Below are 19,583 nucleotides of genomic sequence, written 5' to 3'. Positions count from 1 at the left end.
CCTACGTACCTGGGATCTGCCCGGTTATTTCTCTGAGTAGATCGATGGAGACCACCACCTTCCTCTTTCCCAGGAGCTTTGGAGGGGCGGGGCAAGTGCTGACAAGGCACACGAGGTTAGCTTAGCCCCTCCGGATGTAATATTACAGCAAAAAGCAATGGATTACAGTAATTTGTTACTTTTATAATGAGTTACTCCCAAAACTGATGAGATATGAGCCAAAATTATGAATAACATGGATAAAAACACAGAATAAAGACTCAAAAACGGGACAAAGTACTCACCCTCTTACACCTGTGTAATACACGCTCTGACTGACACAAGATCAAGAAGTTTCTGCTTTTCTCCCCTGAACCCCCTATATATATATATATATATATATATATATATATATATATATATATATATATATATATATATATATATATATATATATATATATATATATATATTTATATAGCAGTGCCTTTAGCATACATATATTACATACATAATTCACCACTAACTGGAGACATATTAATTACATGTTCACCTATGTTCAGTGTTTAGTTTTTGTGTTTGTGCTCTATATGCAATATTGTCGCGGTCCCTTTAAGACCCGTTGACGTTTGAGGCACGCTGTTCTGTTTACCGTTATTAGCCGTTTATAGCGAGTTGTGAGTTCAGTTAATAAAGCGACACACGATTTTTTGTGTCTAAAATGTGAGAAGTTGTCGGCTTCTTTTTACTACGCATAACTTCCACACTTGTGACCCCGACGTTTGTTTGCTGGACGTATCCAGATCAACATGACCGCGAACGCAGTGTCCCTGAAACACCCCGAATTCTGGGAATCGTCGGCTTCAGCATGGTTCGTGCAGACTGAGGCACAATTCGCCCTGCGGGAGATCACCGCCGATGACACTAAATACTACTACGTGGTGTCTGCCCTCGGAAGCTCTACGGCATCGAGAGTTGTGAGCCTTCTTACACGCCCTCCTACAACGGGGAAATATGATGCACTGAAGGCTCATTGCTAAAGACTTTCGAACTTTCTGATGCTGAGAGGGCCAGTAGGCTTTTCTCTCTTCAGGGGCTGGGCAACAGTAAGCCTTCAGAACTCATGGACCGAATGCTTGACCTGCTAGGTGAACACACACCAGATTTTCTTTTCCTTCACGTTTTCCTGCGTCAGCTGCCTTCTCAGGTGAGGGCTGCTTTGGCCAACACCGCTATCACCGACTGCAGGGAACTGGCGGCAGAGGCTGATAAATTTTTCCTGGCCAGTCAGCAACACTGTGCAGCCGCGCTCCTTCCCGCTGGGACAGTTACAGACACGCGGGATGACCTCAGGGAGGGACTGGTCGCAGCAGCAGCACCTTCTCGTCGGCAGCAGTCCTCCGGTTTATGTTTTTACCACGCCAGATTTGGCCCAAAGGCCAAACGGTGCCGTTCCCCGTGCAGTTTCAGTGGATCGGGAAACGTCAGGGCTGGCGCTCATTAGTAGCTGCGAGCGTCGGCCGTGTCGGCAGGCTGCTTTTTAATCCGCGACAACATCTCTGGGCGACGTTTCCTCTGTGATACGGGGGCGCAGCGGAGCCTCCTGCCTGCATCGCAGCTGGACTTGGTAGCGGACAGCCACGGCCCCCCAATGGAAGCCGCCAATGGCAGCCCCATTCGCACGTATGGCACAAGATACGTTGAACTGTGTTTTGGAGGCCAACGATTTGGCTGGGAGTTTGTTACCGCAAAAGTTGCTGTTCCCCTCTTGGGTTCTGATTTTTTGTGTGCATATGGACTCTTAGTGGACGTGAAACACCACCGCTTGATCGACGCAGTCACATTCTGTTCTTATGCATGCACGCTCAGTGACTCTGACTCAATACACCTTTCTAGCATGCTCCCTGTCACGGACGGTTTCCAGCAGCTGCTCACCGAGTTCCCAGCACTCACACAGCCCACTTTCTCCTCTACTACTGCCAAACATGGTGTGGAGCACCACATTGCCACCACTGGTACACCAGTGTAAGCCCACGCGCGGCGCCTCGACCCGACCAAACTTGCTGTGGCCAAGGCAGAGTTCGAGACCATGGAGCGTCTTAGGATTGTTCGACGCTCCAACAGTCCCTGGGCCTCGCCTCTCCAAGCCTGGAGGTGGCTGGCATCCTTGTGGGGATTATCGACGGCTCAACGATGTGACAACGCCTGATCGCTACCCAGTTCCACACGTGCAGGATTTTTCAACGCACCTTGCTGGTAAGGTGATTTTTTCAAAAGTAGACTTAATCAGAGGATATCATCAGGTGCCTGTACATCCACTTGACATTCCCAAAATGGCAGTGATCACACCTTTTGGCCTGTTTGAGATCCTACGCACACCTTTTTGGGCTTAAGAACGCAGCCCAAATTTTCCAGCGGCTCATGGACTCAGTGTTACGGGACCTCCCCTTTGTTTTTGTGTACCTTGATGACATCCTTGTAGCAAGTTCATCTATGTCTGAGCACCTGTCACACCTTCTGACTCTTTTCGAGCATCTTAGCCAGCATGGACTTATCATCAATCCAGCAAAGTGCCAGCTTGGTCTCTCCACCATTGACTTTCTGGGCCACAGAGTCACAAAGGACGGGGTGGTGCCTCTCCCAGCGAAGGTGGAGGCAGTTGCTGCTTTTCCACGACCACTCACTGTCAAAGGCCTACAGGAGTTCTTGGGCATGGTAAATTTTTACCACCGTTTTATCCCTGGAGCAGCCAAAACTATGCGACCTTTGTACGAGGCCCTGAAAGGTGGGAAGCCTAAGAACACTGTCGACTGGAACCCGGACAGGGACAAGGCCTTCGCTGACACAAAAGCGGCCCTGGCTAAGGCTGCCATGCTAGCACACCCTTCCTCTTCGGCCCCGATTGCACTTACCACAGACACCTCAGACTATGCGGTGGGTGCAGTTTATGAGCAGCGGGTAGGTGATGCCTGGCAGCCTCTTGCTTTTTTCAGCAGACAGTTACGCCCCAGTGAACAGAAGTATAGCACCTTCGACCGAGAGCTGCTTGGTGTGTACCTTGCTATTCGGCATTTTCGTTCAATGCTGGAGGGACGCCGGTTCACCGTTTTTGTGGACCACAAGCCATTGACTTTTACCATGTCCAAGGTAACTGAACCGTGGTCTGGCCGGCAACAGCGACAACTGACTTACATTTCCGAGTTCACGACAGACATTAAACACGTTGCAGGGAAAAACAACCATGTCGCCGACTGCCTCTCTTGAGCCATTGCAGGGACTGTCCACCTTGGCTTGGACTACAGCAGCATGGCAAAGGAGCAGGCTACAGACCCGGACGTGCAGGTTTGTCGGTCGTCCACTACAGGACTGCAGCTTCGGGATGTGGCATTTGATGAAACCGGCACCACTTTACTATGTGACATCTCCACGGGCTCCCCTAGGCCTGTTGTCCCTGCAAGATGGAGGCGATCAGTTTTTGATGCCATCCACGGCCTTTCACACCCTGGAACTAAGGCCTCACAACGGCTGGTGTCAGCCAAGTTTGTGTGGCATGGACTGAAAAAGGATGTGAGGGACTGGGCGAATACTTGCATGGAGTGCCAACGCGCCAAAGTACACCGACATACCAAGGCTCCACTGGAACAGTTTGAAGTGCCAGAACGGCGTTTCGACCATGTTAACGTCGACTTGGTTGGCCCTTTGCCCCCCTCACAAGGTTACACACATCTGCTGACTATGGTCGACAGGACCACACGGTGGGCAGAGGCTGTTCCGCTGTCATCAGTAACATCAGCTGATGTGGCATGGGCATTTATTGGCACTTGGGTGTCCCGTTTTGGCACCCCCTCAGACATTTCTTCGGACCATGGCGTGCAGTTTACATCTGAACTTTGGAATGCCGTTGCAAGAAGCTTGGGTGTGAAACTTCACCGTACTACAGCCTATCACCCTCAGAGTAATGGCCTCTGCGAATGTTTCCACAGGTCTATGAAGGCTTCCTTGCGAGCCAGTTTGAAGGACAGCTCCTGGGCCGACAGACTCCCGTGGGTCATGCTGGGCATCAGGACAGCACCAAAGGAAGATCTCCAGTCCTCCTCTGCAGAGCTAGTCTACGGTCAGCCGCTGCGGGTCCCGGGGGATTTTGTCCCCAGCACCACAGCCCCCTGGTCAGCCCCACTCCAGTGTTCTGCACTTTTGGACAACGCCAGGCTTTTTGCGCCACTCCCCACGTCCTGCCATGGTTTCCCACACTCGCATGTCCCCAATGGTCTGCAGTCGGCGGGCTATGTTTTCATCCGTGTCGATGGGCATAAAGGTCCTCTCCGTCCGCCATATGAGGGCCCCTTCCGCGTTTTGGAGGTGGGGACAAGCACTTTGTGGTGGACATAGGGGGTAAACCGGAGTGCGTGTCTGTGGATCGACTTAAACCCGCTCATTTGGATTTTGCCCGACCAATTGAATTGGCCCAACCTCCAAAACGAGGACGTCCTCTGACTAGGCCCCTTTTTCCTTCCCCCCCTTCTCCTTCTCCTCTGCCATGCCACAGTAGAGATCCACAAACAACCCCTGAGGAGGCAGTTCCGAATATCGTGGTTCAAAGGAGTCGCTATGGCCGCTTAATTCGCCGCCCACCCCTTTGACTGTTTTCTCTATTTGGGTGAATTCTGGGGGGACGTGTGTAGTGCCTTTAGCATACATATATTACATACATAATTCACCACTAACTGGAGACATATTAATTACATGTTCACCTATGTTCAGTGTTTAGTTTTTGTGTTTGTGCTCTATATGCAATATTGTCGCGGTCCCTTTAAGACCCGTTGACGTTTGAGGCACGCTGTTCTGTTTACCGTTATTAGCCGTTTATAGCGAGTTGTGAGTTCAGTTAATAAAGCGACACACGATTTTTTGTGTCTAAAATGTGAGAAGTTGTCGGCTTCTTTTTACTACGCATAACTTCCACAATATATATTTTTTTTTTTACATTTGGAAACTAGATGAAGATGATGATTATTATTATTAGGCCCGAGCGCCAGAGGCTGGTGAAGGGTCTATTAGTATCGCAAAGCGATGCTCCAAGTGGCCGAAAGTGAAATGGCGCGACGTGACTCGCCCGTAGTGACCAGGGACCCTCGCCATTACGTAGCAATGCGCCTGAGGTTTCCGAAAATGTAGTTTGTTGGCCGAAAAAAAGCGGAACATTGTTCTCGTATCAGAATATTATTCTTTCTTTCTTTTTATTATTATTTTTCTCCAACTCACCCATTTTTCACCCACTAAACAATGACGAAAAGTCCTGAAATTTTGCCATCTGGTAAAACTCGCGCTTCTCAAAGTTTTGGCTATTTCCATTTTCCAAACATAAATAAAATGGCTCATCAGCCCCAAACGACTCAAAAATGCATTCGGGAATATGAATGACACAAAAAAAGTTGCACGTACAATCATGAAATTTGACACAGAAGTCGATCATGTCAAGACAAGGAAAAAATATTATTACACCAACACCGTGTGCTCCACTAGGGGGCAGCAATATTCTCCTCTGAGGGCGTTCACTCAAACGAGCCCAAATTTGGTCCACATTATCTCAAGACGTGGAACATCAAAAGTTAATCACATTTTTCACACACGTCTTACGATCTCTGAGCAGTGAAGCAACAAAAAATGCACACAATTTTGGAGATTTTTGTAGATTTACAAATTGCTCCCATTTGCTCAAACGAACTCTGATTTCAATGAAATTTGAAACAATTGTTAAACTCTCTGCCCTAAACCTATGTAATGTTAAAAAAATGAATTTGGTATATGAGCGCCCCCTATAGATTGAAACAAAATTTAATATGGGAGAAAAAAATTTAGTATTTTTAAAATTTCTGAAATTTTGCACAAACTTCAGTTTTGGCATCCTGATCCAAAAAGTCAATAACACCCATGCCATATTTTTTTATGGTGTTGCCATAGCGATGACATAAACTGTCCATGTTATTCCAATGGTAAAATCACAGTCGCACAAACTTTGGCCGATTTCACTCACATTTTTAATCGTGGGTTCACACCCCGACTATGAACATATTGCGCTAAGAAAAATGGGTGCAATAGCGCCCCCTACAAAATTTGTATGGAAAAATGTTTTATTTGTCATAGATACACAAAATGTGGTACCCTGCATTTGTGACATGGTCTCGATTAAAAAACTGAGGGTTTGGTTTAAGCTTAGTGTTATTAGGGTTAGCGTGTGATGCGGTGTTTTGTGGGGTGCTGTGTTTGCAGGGAGCAGCGTTTGCGGGCCGCGGCGTTTGCGGGCCGCGGCGTTTGCGGGCCGCGGCGTTTGCGGGCCGCGGCGTTTGCGGGCCGCGGCGTTTGCGGGCCGCGCCATAGGCGCACGCGAGGGCCAATCATTGCCGCTTGTGGCTATATTTATTATAAGGCTAAGGTACATCCCGATGTCAACTTTGTCGTAGAGCCACGAAATTCGGTACACACATTCGTCATGTGAAGACAAACAAAAAATGTTATTATGGCCACGCCCCCTGACAAACCAGAAGGCGGCCATCTTGAATTGAAATTTGAGTCCGCATTTTCGTTCACATTGCGTTTGAACGAACTCCTCTGAAGGCGCTTCACCCACAGGGCTGAAAATCACCGTACGTCATCTAGACAAGTGGAACATCTAAAGTTAGCTGATTTTTTTTTATAACTGTCACGGTTTACGTGCGGCGAAGCCGCAAATTTTGATCAAGATTTTTACTAATTTCAAGGTGACAATATTTGCTCCTGTTCCCACATACTTAGTCCGATCGTGTTGAAATTTGAATCACTAATGTGTGATCTCAGTCTGAATATAATACACTATAAAACATATGAAAAAACACTACAGCGCCCCCTACCATAGACATGAAACATCAACATTATCGGATCTGCACCAAATTTGGGAATTAAATTCTATGAACAACTAGAAGCAAAAACATATATTACTGACATGGCCCTTTTTCATGGTTCACCAGCAGGGGGCGCAAAAATCCTAAAATGGACGGCTTTGTGGAACTCTTCCATTGACAGAATTGTGAGTTGGAATTAGGGTTTTTGTAGAATACTGGCCTTACCTTTTGGGCTATGGACTTGAGATTTGGTATGTTGGTACAATAGGCTCGGCTCTACAAACCTGCAGTAAAATTTTGTTCAAATCTCCAGGTTTGTGCAAAAGTTGTCTGATTTCAAAGGGGTATATGGGTCATATATTCAGAGAGGACCTTTCGGCCTAAGGCCTCACCGACAAGCCAACTTTGGGGTAAAGCCTCACCGAAGACCGACCTTTTGGGCTATGGACCTGTCAATAGGTCGTGCTCTATAAACCTGCGTTGGAATTTTTCCTTTAATGCCTTTGGAAAGCTGAATTCCTGTTCTGAGTTAGAAAATAGAGGGGTTTTGTGGAATTGTCCTGTTCAAAAACCTTTGTAAGTTCGAACAAGTTTTTTTTTTTTTTAAATATTGGCCTAACCTTTTGGGCTATAGAGTTGAGATTTGGTATGTTGGTACAGTAAACCGGGCCCTACGCGCCTATCATGAAATATTCTTCAAATCTCCAGGTTTGCGCAAAATTTTTTTTTAATTTTATGAAATAAGCACTTGGGGTTGTGACCTACGGTCCGTAGAGTGTACCGAGCCACTTACAAATCACTTTCCAAAAAAGTCCAAAAAAAGTGTCTAAAATTCCAAAATTCGGTTCCGGGGGGGTGGGCAGCAGAGTCCCCCAGCAATCCCAAGTCATTTGAAAAAAGGTTCCAAAAAATGTGTTTAAAATTCCAAAATTCAATTCTTGGGGGTGGGTGGCAGGGTCCCGAGTCATTTGACAATAGTGCAGAAAGAACAAAAATGTGGCTGTTTGCTGCAGCTGCTCCAATCCATAGGAGCAGGTAGACGGTGCTCTTGGAAAAAGAATCAAAACTCAAACACAACGGATTCCAGGCACTCCAAACAAGTAGAAAAAGTTAACAAATTGCATGAGGAAATATATAGTTAAAAGGCCTTTATTTGAATGGCCAAAGCCAACATGTTTCGACCTTAACTGGTCAAAGACCTGCCATGTGAAGCCCTGCGATCTGTTAACTTTTTCTACTTGTTTGGAGTGCCTGAAATCCGTTGTGTTTGTCATTTGACAATAGGTTCCAAAAAAACGTATCTGTAGTCCTATCTGGAGTCCACCTGTCATATTCGGCCACTAGGACGGCACAATAGAGCTAAAAAACCTATTTGCTGCCACCACATGGAAAAATACATGTAGAGCACGTGGCTAAAGCTAAGCTATTCCAGATCCACAAAGGCTGATTCCACCTTCCATCGTACAATGTCTACAGAATGGTCGTGAATTTTAGGCGGAACACACTACGAATCACACCCAACTCTCCTATACTTTCAATTCATTTGGTTCCACAATTAAACTCTATGGTTATAACCCAGAGTTTGCAGTTTGGAACCCTGTGCCTCGCCCCTCACGACATAATATGAGTTGAGTCACTAAACACTCAAGCACAGTCTCCTCAGGCAGGTACATTGTTTTACTGGAAGAATCAGGACTCCTCTCCAAGTTCACCTCTCCAAGTTCACAAACTTCTTGCTCTTACACAACCTCCCGTGATTCAACCCGACCTCTGACCTTTCGTTACAGTTGACCAGTATAACCCATCCCGTCCATTTTACGGCTGTGTCTCTGAGAATCTGTGCAACAACACCAACCTGTCACGACGATATTTTGGCTTCAGTACCTCAGTGTCCTGCTGCAACACTCCCCACTGCAACGTCCCAGGTAAGTCCTTTTTCAGTCCTGGTTCAGTCCTGGTTCAGTCCTGGTTCAGTCCTGGTTCAGTCCTGGTTCAGTCCTGGTCTAACCTGTGTCTCTTTCAGATCTGGGGTTACAGTGTTTGACGTGCACAGACTCGTCATGTTCTTCTCAGCGCTCGGTGACCTGCTCCAAACTCGCCCCCTTCTGTTACACTGATGCCTACGCAGGTACAGTACTGTCCTCTGATTGGTCACTGCATGTCTGAGCCTCTCTCTGATTGGTTGGTACAGGTCTGTAGTGGGCGGGTCTGGCTCTGGTCCACAGTCCAGACCTGGTTCTTGGAGAAGTCTCTTCAGATCTGACCTGTTTCTGTTCTGGTTTCAGGGTCTTATGATTATGGAAGCTCCAGTTACATCACGATCAGAAAAGGCTGTGCTTCATCCTCGGTCTGTACAGCTGCAGGGTCTGAGTTTGATTCTTATGACTATGGCTACAGTTCTTACCTCAGAAACAAAACATGCTGCGACACAGACGACTGCAACGCTCCAAACCCGACCTGTGAGTGCTGCTCCTCATTTTACACAAATAGACTTGGTAGTGGGTTCCTCCAAAGTCACCTCCTTCCAGTCCAAGTGTCCTGCCTCAGCCCAAACAGACGCCTAATGGAACAGGCTTCAGAGAGAACGAGCAGCAAGAAACATAGAAATAAATATTTAATAATTGCAGATAATGAAAAATTGCATTTAAAAAATCCCAAACAAACATGTACAAACTAAAATCCCATAGATTTTTCTCAAAGATCCAACTGCTCCTCTCTGTTTCAGCGCCCCCTGTTGGCTCTCTGCAGTGTTACAGCTGTGATCCAGACTCTTATGAATGTACTGCCAATGTGTGTGTATCTGACATCAGTCTCTCTCTTTCACACAGTTCACAGACTTCAGTGCATGAGCGGCTCCGGCTCTAGTCAGCGTTTAGTCAACTGCTCCTTTCAAACTACTGCATGTTACTCCAGATCCTACACAGGTACAAGACTTCCTCTGATTGGCTCACAGTGCATGTGTGTGTCTCTGATTGGTCATGTCTGTGGTTTTCTCTCAACTCCACTTAAATAAAGTTTTAGTTTTGGTCTTGTTCTGCTCTTGTGACGCTTCCACCTCAACATCAAGACTCTGAACAAATCAACAAAAACAGGGTTTAAGGACACATGTATTAAATAATACAGATCATGATAATACAGAAACTAACATCAAATCTGAATCACAAATATGTCTCACTTTGTTGAAGTGGCCAAAGAGGCGTGTGGGACTGAATGTGGTTTTTTTTTTCAGGTTGTGCTGCACCAGCACCTGCACTGCCCTCTTCAGGAGATTCTTATTTGTTCCTTTTGTGTCTTTAGGCTCCTACGATTATGGAGACTACAGTTACACCTACAACTACACCTATAAAGGCTGTGCTTCTGCTTCAGACTGTACAGCTGCAGGGTCTGAGTTTGTTTCATATAATTATGGCCCCAACACTTATGCTGTAAACACCACGTGCTGCGACACAGACAACTGCAACGAAAATCATTCCAGTGAGTGATTCTCTCTTATCAGCTGATGTTCTGCACTTTGAAAATGTCTCATTAACACACATTTGTTTCAGTTGTGGCGCCCCCTGTTGGCTCTCTGCAGTGTTACAGCTGTGATCCTTACTCTTATGAATGCACTGCCAATGTGACCTGTAACACCCAGGAGGTGTGTGGACAGGCTGTGGGTGAGTACCGTTCAAAAGATCCACTTCTACTGTTTCTTGCACCAGTTCACCAAAATGCAACAGGGCAAGACCGTTTCCGTGTTACTGTGATGCCGCCGCTTTTTAGTTGTGATGGCATCAAAACAGCAAAATACGTTTATATCGATTGAGGATAAGGAAGAAGAAGCCAAAACACGTCACAAAAGTGAAATGTTTATTCATCTGAATGGGGCTACGACACTTGCCGGGAGTACGGATGTTGGTAATGTAAACAGCAAACTCGCAGCAAAAGTAGCTGTCACACACCCACAAGACACCACCATACCGTGGAAATCTGGGTATGTAAGTTATGTAAGACCGAGTTCAAGGAGGACAAGGCAAAAGTTCTGGAATGTGAGGTGTGTGTTGTGAATACGTGTGTGCGAAATGTGCGAAATTTTCAAACCCGCTGTACAATGCAGCTGAAAGACCCGACCTTCACTTTACATGTAGTGATGAATGCAGGGACGAACTTAATGCAGCCCTTAGTGCTTTCTGAAACCTGCGCACCTGCAAATATGTCAAGCAAATGCAGATAATCGATATAAAGCCAACGTTGGAATCCATGAAGATAATGCTTCAGGACATTGACGCCAAATGTAATTGAAGGCAATACGAAATCCCTAGTGTGAATTCCACTCTTGTGGATCAATTGGATAAGCTGGAGGAAGCTATCTGACAGCAGGAGCAACAGACCAGGACACTTATAAAGGAAATGCTGGAGGGAGATGAAGTCACGGCTGCTGAAGATGGTGATCAGGCAAATACAGATGAAGATTATGTACCATTTAGTAAGGTGCTTAGCCGCCACGAGAAAAGGACCTTACGAATGATCCAGACGGTTATCACTGCAAGTAGGAAGGAAGAACAGTTGCAGGAAGCTAGAGAAAACAGTATTGTTATACGTCGCTTAACAGAGAGCATTGCAAATGCTTCGGATGCAAGAGCCAAAGAGGACACTGTTATTGTCAACAATCTGGCAAAAAACTTGCTAGGCCTAAAGGATGTGCATGTGGTCACGGTACGCCACCTTGGGAAACCAGAGGACAGAAAGCACAGACCACTTCTCGTACAGTTCCAGAGAGCATGGGAGAAGCAACTTGTAATGGCAAACCTGAACAAGCTCAAGAATGCACCTGGGGAACTAAGAAATATAAGCATAATGCACGACATGACAAAAGAACAAAGAAATGTGAGGAGGGAACTAATAATAAAAGTAAAAGAGGAAAGAGTAAAAGATGCCACCTAGACCTTCAGGATAAGGGGGTCCCTAACAAACATGTGGGTGGAATGGTTTCCGTGGCGACAGTAGTAGATACTGATGCCAGCACAAACTCAGATGGAAATCAAGAAGAGTAGAAGATCAATTGACATGTTTTTTTTGCGAATGCAGATTCACAGTCTAATAAAGTTAACGAGCTTCGACAGAGATTAGCCCATATGGCTACTCCCCCTGATATCATTGCCATATCGGAAGTAAAACCCCAAAAATGTAGATTTGTCATGAGTGACGTAGACTACAAAATAAATGGGTACACACTTTATACGCATCATCTTCAAGATAGCATGGGCAGGGAACTAATCGTCTATGTTAAAACCACACCAAGTGCTGTATCATTGAACGTTAATGTAGTTTTTCAAGAATATATTCTACTTAAGATAAGATTGAACAAGAAAATCACTTAATTTTAGTCTCGTTTACAGGAGTCTAAACTCAAGTGAAGAAAATAATAAGAATCTTAATGAACTTATTTCAACATTTATGGGTAATCCTGTATCAAGTAACATAATTGTAGGGGATTTCAATTATTGTAATATTGACTGGAGTAATTGGACTACCACGGTAGAATCTGAAAGTCAGTTTATCGCCACACTTCGAGATGCCTATCTTACACAGCATATTACGGAACCAACAAGAGGAGGAGGAGCTGATCAGTCTAGCTTGTTGGATCTTGTTATTAATAGTGATCCACATCTGATAGATAGTGTTCAGTACGAGAGTCCTCTAGGTAAAAGTGACCATGCAGTCATCACTTTCTCTATTCTATGTTCTAGACCAAAAGACAATTATAGAAGTACTATGTTGTTAATAAAGAACTTGAGTGTACTGACTGGCAGGCAATATTTGACAAGGCAAGTGGAAATGTTGACCTGGCATATAAAGCTCTTACCGACATTATACAAGAAAAGATTAAGAAATATGTACCATCAAGAACATTAAACAATGACCAGCACAACAAAGGAAGAAGATATGATGCGAATATTGTAAGAGCTGTGAAGAAAAAGCACAGATGTTGGCAACGATATATGGAGACGCGATCAGGGGTTCAGTACCAAGAGTACATTAGGCAATGAAATAAAGTGACAAAGCTTACAAGAAAAGCCCAAAAAGAGTATGAGAAGGAGCTGAGGTGGTGAAAACAAATCCAAAAAAATTCTGGAGGTATGTAAGATCAAAAACAAAAATCCCCACAGGAATTTATGGTTTAATGTGTGACGAGACCAACAAAGATGCAGGTATGGCAACTGAAGACGTCGAGAAAGCCAATATACCAACAGACTTTTATAGCTCCATTTTCACCCAAGAACCTCATGGACCATTGCCGCCAACAATTGACCACAGAGTTGATGAACGTATTTCTAATACAACACTCTCGGAAGAAAAGGGCCTTAAAAGGCTCAAGGGGATAAATCCTGCCAAGTCCCTCGGTCCAGACGGGGTGCACCCAGGAATCCTGAAGGAATTGGCAACCTCCTTCGCAAGACCATTACATATCATCTTTTGTTTATCTTTCAAGTCTGGAAAACTTCCCCTCATCTGGAAACAAGCCAACATCACCCCCATTTTCAAAAAAGGGAACCGGCATAGTGCAAGCAATTATCGACCTGTTCGCTTGACCTGTGTACCATGTAAGATATTAGAGTCGATGCTACGGGAAGATCTTACAGAGCACATGCGCAGAAACAATCTATTTTATCATTTTGGCTTTATCAATGGACGCTCTACGATACTGCAGCTGTTGCACGTAATTGAAAAATGGGCGGACATCCTGGACACTGGAGGGACAATACATGTATGCTATTTAGATTTTCAAAAGTCTTTCGATTCAGTCCCACATCAGTGACCACTAGCTAAACTAAAAAGTTATGGTGTAGAAGGCCCCTTGCTTATATGGATCAGTGATTTTTTACATAACCGACAACAAAGAGTTACCATCAATGGCGAGTCTTCTGACTGGCGCAGCATCATAAGTGGAATTCCACAAGGCTCGGTTTTGAGGCCAATGCTATTTGTAATCTACATTAACGACCTGCCAGACAGTGTGCTCTCTACTGCTTTCCTATTCGCTGATGATACAAAAATCTTCCAACAAATGACCTCAGCAGATGATAGTCGGAGCTTCCAGAATGACATTAACAATCTACAGGAGTGGTCAATGAAATGGTTACTGAAGTTTCATCCGACAAAATGCAAAATTATGACTATCGGCCATACTACTAACTCGAACAACCAATATTCTATGAGCTGTCCAGAGACCGGGGCCACAGAGCTGCAGAGGGTAGACCAAGAGAAGGATCTAGGAGTGATATTCGACAAAGGCTTGACATTTAAAGAAGATATGCGCTCTCGTATACACAGGGCGAGTAGTGTGATGGGAATTATTAGGCGTACCTACACTTATCTTGATGTTGACACTTTTAAGCCTCTGTATACTGCATTAGTCAGGCCACATCTCGAATACGGAGCCGCAGTATGGAACCCAAAACTAAAGAACGACATTGAGGCAATTGAAGAGTGCAGAGGAGAGCAACTCAACAAGTGCCTCAACTACGTAAACTGAGCTACGAACAACGTCTTCAGAGTCTTGATATTCCAACACTGAGATTTCGTATATTGAGGGGAGACATGGTAGAGAAATACAAAAAATACTCAACGGTATATATGATAGCTCCACTGGTAAAATACTTCAGATTGCAGTTGACAAGAGGACACAGTTTGAAATTAGTGAAACCTAGAGCCTACACTAGCCTTCGTTGTCGCACTTTCAGTCACTGAATTGTAAATGACTAGAATTCATTACCAGAACACATTGTTTCTTCACCATCACTCAACTCCTTTAAAAAAAACGCCTGGACAACTACTGGGAAAATTCCAGTGGGATATGGACCTGGGTAGCATGCCTTACAAACCATGCGCCACAACTAAGTCTGGAAGAAATTGGAGTATACATGTACAAAGGAAGTGAAGACTACAGATCTGGTCTCAGGGGCTATCAGCCCACGACCAGGAACATCCTAAGTAAATAAGACCATCGTCATCATGAATGTTGAACTTTCCTGGAGGCCAAAACTCCGCTTAAAAACAGACTTTGTCCAATGGTGTGGGCGGTGACCAGGGCTCCTTCCATTCAGCCATGAGTTAGTATAGATCCTGTGGAGATTTAGTGATCAGTAAATCTGTCTTTTATCTTAGCTGTTCTTCCTGAGTTTAACAAATTCATTGTCAAAGTTTGCAGTTTGGAACCCTGCGCCTCGCCCCTCACGACATAATATGAGTTGGGTCACTAAACACTCAAGCACAGTCTCCTCAGGCAGGTACATTGTTTTACTGGAAGAATCAGGACTCCTCTCCAAGTTCACCTCTCCAAGTTCACAAACTTCTTGCTCTTACACGACCTCCCCAGATTCAACCCGACCTCTGACCTTTCGTTACAGTTGACCAGTATAACCCATCCCGTCCATTTTACGGCTGTGTCTCTGAGAATCTGTGCAACAACATCACCCTGTCACGACGATATTTTGGCTTCAGTACCTCAGTGTCCTGCTGCAACACTTCCCACTGCAACATCCCAGGTAAGTCCTTTTTCAGTCCTGGTTCAGTCCTGGTTCAGTCCTGGTTCAGTCCTGGTTCAGTCCTGGTTCAGTCCTGGTCTAACCTGTGTCTCTTTCAGATCTGGGGTTACAGTGTTCGACGTGCACAGACTCGTCATGTTCTTCTCAGCGCTCGGTGACCTGCTCCAAACTCGCCCCCTTCTGTTACACTGATGCCTACGCAGGTACAGTACTGTCCTCTGATTGGTCACTGCATGTCTGAGCCTCTCTCTGATTGGTTGGTACAGGTCTGTAGTGGGCGGGTCTGGCTCTGGTCCACAGTCCAGACCTGGTTCTTGGAGAAGTCTCTTCAGATCTGACCTGTTTCTGTTCTGGTTTCAGGTTCTTACGATTATGGAAGCTCCAGTTCCAGCTACAGTGTGATCAGAAAAGGCTGTGCTTCATCCTCGGTCTGTACAGCTGCAGGGTCTGAGTTTGATTCTTATGACTATGGCTCCAGTTCTTACCTCAAAAACAAAACATGCTGCGACACAGACGACTGCAACGCTCCAAACCCGACCTGTGAGTGCTGCTCCTCATTTTACACAAATAGACTTGGTAGTGGGTTCCTCCAAAGTCACCTCCTTCCAGTCCAAGTGTCCTGCCTCAGCCCAAACAGACGCCTAATGGAACAGGCTTCAGAGAGAACGAGCAGCAAGAAACATAGAAATAAATATTTAATAATTGCAGATAATGAAAAATTGCATTTAAAAAATCCCAAACAAACATGTCCAAACTAAAAATCCCATAGATTTTTCTCAAAGGATCCAACTGCTCCTCTCTGTTTCAGCGCCCCCTGTTGGCTCTCTGCAGTGTTACAGCTGTGATCCAGACTCTTATGAATGTACTGCCAATGTGTGTGTATCTGACATCAGTCTCTCTCTTTCACACAGTTCACAGACTTCAGTGCATGAGCGGCTCCGGCTCTAGTCAGCGTTTAGTCAACTGCTCCTTTCAAACTACTGCATGTTACTCCAGATCCTACACAGGTACAAGACTTCCTTCTGATTGGCTCACAGTGCATGTGTGTGTCTCTGATTGGTCATGTCTGTGGTTTTCTCTCAAACTCCACTTAAATAAAGTTTTAGTTTTGGTCTTGTTCTGCTCTTGTGACGCTTCCACCTCAACATCAAGACTCTGAACAAAATCAACAAAAAACAGGGTTTAAGGACACATGTATTAAATAATACAGATCATGATAATACAGAAACTAACATCAAATCTGAATCACAAATATGTGTTCACTTTGTTGAAGTGGCCAAAGAGGCGTGTGGGACTGAATGTGTGTTTTTTTTTTCAGGTTGTGCTGCACCAGCACCTGCACTGCCCTCTTCAGGAGATTCTTATTTGTTCCTTTTGTGTCTTTAGGCTCCTACAACTATGGAGACAACAGTTACACCTACAACTACACCTATAAAGGCTGTGCTTCTGCTTCAGACTGTACAGCTGCAGGGTCTGAGTTTGTTTCATATAATTATGGCCCCAACACTTATGCTGTAAACACCACGTGCTGCGACACAGACAACTGCAACGAAAATCATTCCAGTGAGTGATTCTCTCTTATCAGCTGATGTTCTGCACTTTGAAAATGTCTCATTAACACACATTTGTTTCAGTTGTGGCGCCCCCTGTTGGCTCTCTGCAGTGTTACAGCTGTGATCCTTACTCTTATGAATGCACTGCCAATGTGACCTGTAACACCCAGGAGGTGTGTGGACAGGCTGTGGGTGAGTACCGTTCAAAAGATCCACTTCTACTGTTTCTTGCACCAGTTCACCAAAATGCAACAGGGCAAGACCGTTTCCGTGTTACTGTGATGCCGCCGCTTTTTTTAGTTGTGATGGCATCAAAACAGCAAAATACGTTTATATCGATTGAGGATAAGGAAGAAGAAGCCAAAACACGTCACAAAAGTGAAATGTTTATTCATCTGAATGGGGCTACGACACTTGCCGGGAGTACGGATGTTGGTAATGTAAACAGCAAACTCGCAGCAAAAGTAGCTGTCACACCCACAAGACACCACCATACCGTGGAAATCTGGGTATGTAAGTTATGTAAGACCGAGTTCAAGGAGGACAAGGCAAAAGTTCTGGAATGTGAGGTGTGTTGTGAATACGTGTGTGCGAAATGTGCGAAATTTTCAAACCCGCTGTACAATGCAGCTGAAAGACCCGACCTTCACTTTACATGTAGTGATGAATGCAGGGACGAACTTAATGCAGCCCTTAGTGCTTTCTGAAACCTGCGCACCTGCAAATATGTCAAGCAAATGCAGATAATCGATATAAAGCCAACGTTGGAATCCATGAAGATAATGCTTCAGGACATTGACGCCAAATGTAATTGAAGGCAATACGAAATCCCTAGTGTGAATTCCACTCTTGTGGATCAATTGGATAAGCTGGAGGAAGCTATCTGACAGCAGGAGCAACAGACCAGGACACTTATAAAGGAAATGCTGGAGGGAGATGAAGTCACGGCTGCTGAAGATGGTGATCAGGCAAATACAGATGAAGATTATGTACCATTTAGTAAGGTGCTTAGCCGCCACGAGAAAAGGACCTTACGAATGATCCAGACGGTTATCACTGCAAGTAGGAAGGAAGAACAGTTGCAGGAAGCTAGAGAAAACAGTATTGTTATACGTCGCTTAACAGAGAGCATTGCAAATACTTCGGATGCAAGAGCCAAAGAGGACACTGTTATTGTCAACAGTCTGGCAAAAAACTTGCTAGGCCTAAAGGATGTGCATGTGGTCACGGTACGCCACCTTGGGAAACCAGAGGACAGAAAGCACAGACCACTTCTCGTACAGTTCCAGAGAGCATGGGAGAAGCAACTTGTAATGGCAAACCTGAACAAGCTCAAGAATGCACCTGGGGAACTAAGAAATATAAGCATAATGCACGACATGACAAAAGAACAAAGAAATGTGAGGAGGGAACTAATAATAAAAGCAAAAGAGGAAAGAGTAAAAGATGCCACCTAGACCTTCAGGATAAGGGGGTCCCTAACAAACATGTGGGTGGAATGGTTTCCGTGGCCACAGTAGTAGATACTGATGCCAGCACAAACTCAGATGGAAATCAAGAAGAGTAGAAGATCAATTGACATGTTTTTTTTGCGAATGCAGATTCACTGTCTAATAAAATTAACGAGCTTCGACAGAGATTAGCCCATATGGCTACTCCCCCTGATATCATTGCCATATCGGAAGTAAAACCCCAAAAATGTAGATTTGTCATGAGTGACGTAGACTACAAAATAAATGGGTACACACTTTATACGCATCATCTTCAAGATAGCATGGGCAGGGAACTAATCGTCTATGTTAAAAACCACACCAAGTGCTGTATCATTGAACGTTAATGTAGTTTTTCAAGAATATATTCTACTTAAGATAAGATTGAACAAGAAAATCACTTAATTTTGGTCTCGTTTACAGGAGTCTAAACTCAAGTGAAGAAAATAATAAGAATCTTAATGAACTTATTTCAACATTTATGGGTAATCCTGTATCAAGTAACATAATTGTAGGGGATTTCAATTATTGTAATATTGACTGGAGTAATTGGACTACCACGGTAGAATCTGAAAGTCAGTTTATCGCCACACTTCGAGATGCCTATCTTACACAGCATATTACGGAACCAACAAGAGGAGGAGGAGCTGATCAGTCTAGCTTGTTGGATCTTGTTATTAATAGTGATCCACATCTGATAGATAGTGTTCAGTACGAGAGTCCTCTAGGTAAAAGTGACCATGCAGTCATCACTTTCTCTATTCTATGTTTCCAGACCAAAAGACAATTATAGAAGTACTATGTTGTTAATAAAGAACTTGAGTGTACTGACTGGCAGGCAATTTTGACAAGGCAAGTGGAAATGTTGACCTGGCATATAAAGCTCTTACCGACATTATACAAGAAAAGATTAAGAAATATGTACCATCAAGAACAATTAAACAATGACCAGCACAACAAAAGGAAGAGGATACGATGCGAATATTGTAAGAGCTGTGAAGAAAAAGCACAGATGTTGGCAACGATATATGGAGACGCGATCAGGGGTTCAGTACCAAGAGTACATTAGGCAATGAAATAAAGTGACAAAGCTTACAAGAAAAGCCCAAAAAGAGTATGAGAAGGAGCTGAGGTGGTGAAAACAAATCCAAAAAA

General features: G+C 44.6%; 2 protein-coding genes across 2 annotated transcripts in view; both read left to right on the top strand.

Moving 5' to 3' along the window:
- Nucleotides 1-8,457: 8,457 nt before the first annotated feature.
- On the top strand, nt 8,458-17,645 carry LOC129412173 (uncharacterized skeletal organic matrix protein 2-like). Its single transcript, XM_055165302.1, has 13 exons — nt 8,458-8,782; nt 8,881-8,985; nt 9,143-9,316; nt 9,686-9,781; nt 10,155-10,331; nt 10,403-10,513; nt 15,248-15,385; nt 15,484-15,588; nt 15,746-15,925; nt 16,194-16,277; nt 16,772-16,948; nt 17,020-17,130; nt 17,569-17,645. The coding sequence occupies exons 4-13, from the start codon at nt 9,703-9,705 to the stop codon at nt 17,643-17,645; spliced, it is 1,239 nt and encodes a 412-aa protein (XP_055021277.1). The 5' UTR covers nt 8,458-8,782; nt 8,881-8,985; nt 9,143-9,316; nt 9,686-9,702.
- Nucleotides 17,646-17,861: 216 nt separating this feature from the next.
- LOC129412172 (uncharacterized) overlaps nt 17,862-19,583 on the top strand; it is a 21,847-nt gene continuing 20,125 nt past the window's right edge. Inside the window, exon 1 of the mRNA XM_055165301.1 lies at nt 17,862-18,167. Coding sequence (XP_055021276.1) covers nt 17,862-18,167 — 306 coding nt within the window. The remainder of the gene's footprint in view (nt 18,168-19,583) is intronic.

Source organism: Boleophthalmus pectinirostris, unplaced genomic scaffold (genome assembly GCF_026225935.1).
Source record: "Boleophthalmus pectinirostris isolate CB_2022bp ecotype Guang Dong unplaced genomic scaffold, ASM2622593v1 HiC_scaffold_7, whole genome shotgun sequence".
NCBI classification, from domain to species: Eukaryota; Metazoa; Chordata; class Actinopteri; order Gobiiformes; family Gobiidae; genus Boleophthalmus; species Boleophthalmus pectinirostris.
The sequence above is the reverse complement of the archived record's forward strand: the minus strand, read 5'-3'. Positions and strand labels throughout refer to the sequence as shown.